The following is a 902-nucleotide window of genomic DNA, read 5'->3' on the forward strand; positions in this document are numbered from 1 at the left end:
ATTCACCAACTAAAGTTGTCTCCTCCACGTGGAATTGGTACTGATTCTCTGGTTGGAAAATGGTGATCTTCATAATCTTAACAATGGATTATTATTTTTAAGAACAAAATATATTTTAATCTCCTCTGACTAAAACTGTCAGAAACAAACTCGGTCTAATACTTTTATTAGATATGCTAGTGACCAGGTGATCTCTCTCATTTCCAAAACGTGGACTAAGAATTGTAACTTAAGGAAAAACCTGAGATACACAAAACGAAGTATTTTTACCGAAATTAGATATCTCCCCTCACGGAAAAAAGTCAGAAAAGGTCACATGGTTTTGGAAAAGAACACCCAGCTTTCCCCTTGTCATCAGCTGGGAGCACTGGTCTCCCTGGGCCCAGGCATTTAAACCACGGCAAGAAGGCGGAACACACGCTGGATCCAGAACCTCACACCCAATACTACCTATGGATATCTACTTTAATAACAGAGCAAAAGAGAACCTTTTTCCAAATGAAGTCTTCCTTCAGAACAATTTTTCCCAAAATGTTTAATACAGTGATTTTCTGTTTCACGAGAAGACCAGCCTTTTCCCAGTTCTTCCCACGTGAACAGAAACACCACCCTCCAGCCCCCAATGAGGCAGCGCAGCGCGCGGCTCGCAGGGGCAGGGCGCCCGCCCTCTAGGAGCTGAGCACAATCAGCCTGTGGAGCTGGTACAGGAAGGTGTTCTTGCCCCTGCTGCTCTCTCGGTCCGCCTGCTCCATCACCAGCTTCGGATCGACCTGTTGGGGCAAAAGGGCCAGTCAGGCTCCGCAACAGCGCTTTTCTAGACATAAAGTAAAACAAAGTTACACACATACACAGACCTTGTGTGTGTGTGTGTGTGTGTGTGTGTGTGTGTGCAGAGGGGAGGC

At 45.8% G+C, this 902-nt stretch overlaps 1 protein-coding gene across 1 annotated transcript in view; it reads right to left on the minus strand.

Annotated features, from left to right (window-relative positions):
- Positions 1-484: 484 nt before the first annotated feature.
- TDRD9 (tudor domain containing 9) overlaps positions 485-902 on the minus strand; it is a 106,527-nt gene continuing 106,109 nt past the window's right edge. The window contains exon 36 of the mRNA XM_010851310.1: positions 485-770. Coding sequence (XP_010849612.1) covers positions 669-770 — 102 coding nt within the window. The 3' untranslated portion in view covers positions 485-668. The remainder of the gene's footprint in view (positions 771-902) is intronic.

This window comes from Bison bison, unplaced genomic scaffold (assembly GCF_000754665.1).
Source record: "Bison bison bison isolate TAMUID 2011002044 unplaced genomic scaffold, Bison_UMD1.0 scf7180017864302, whole genome shotgun sequence".
Taxonomy (NCBI): domain Eukaryota; kingdom Metazoa; phylum Chordata; class Mammalia; order Artiodactyla; family Bovidae; genus Bison; species Bison bison.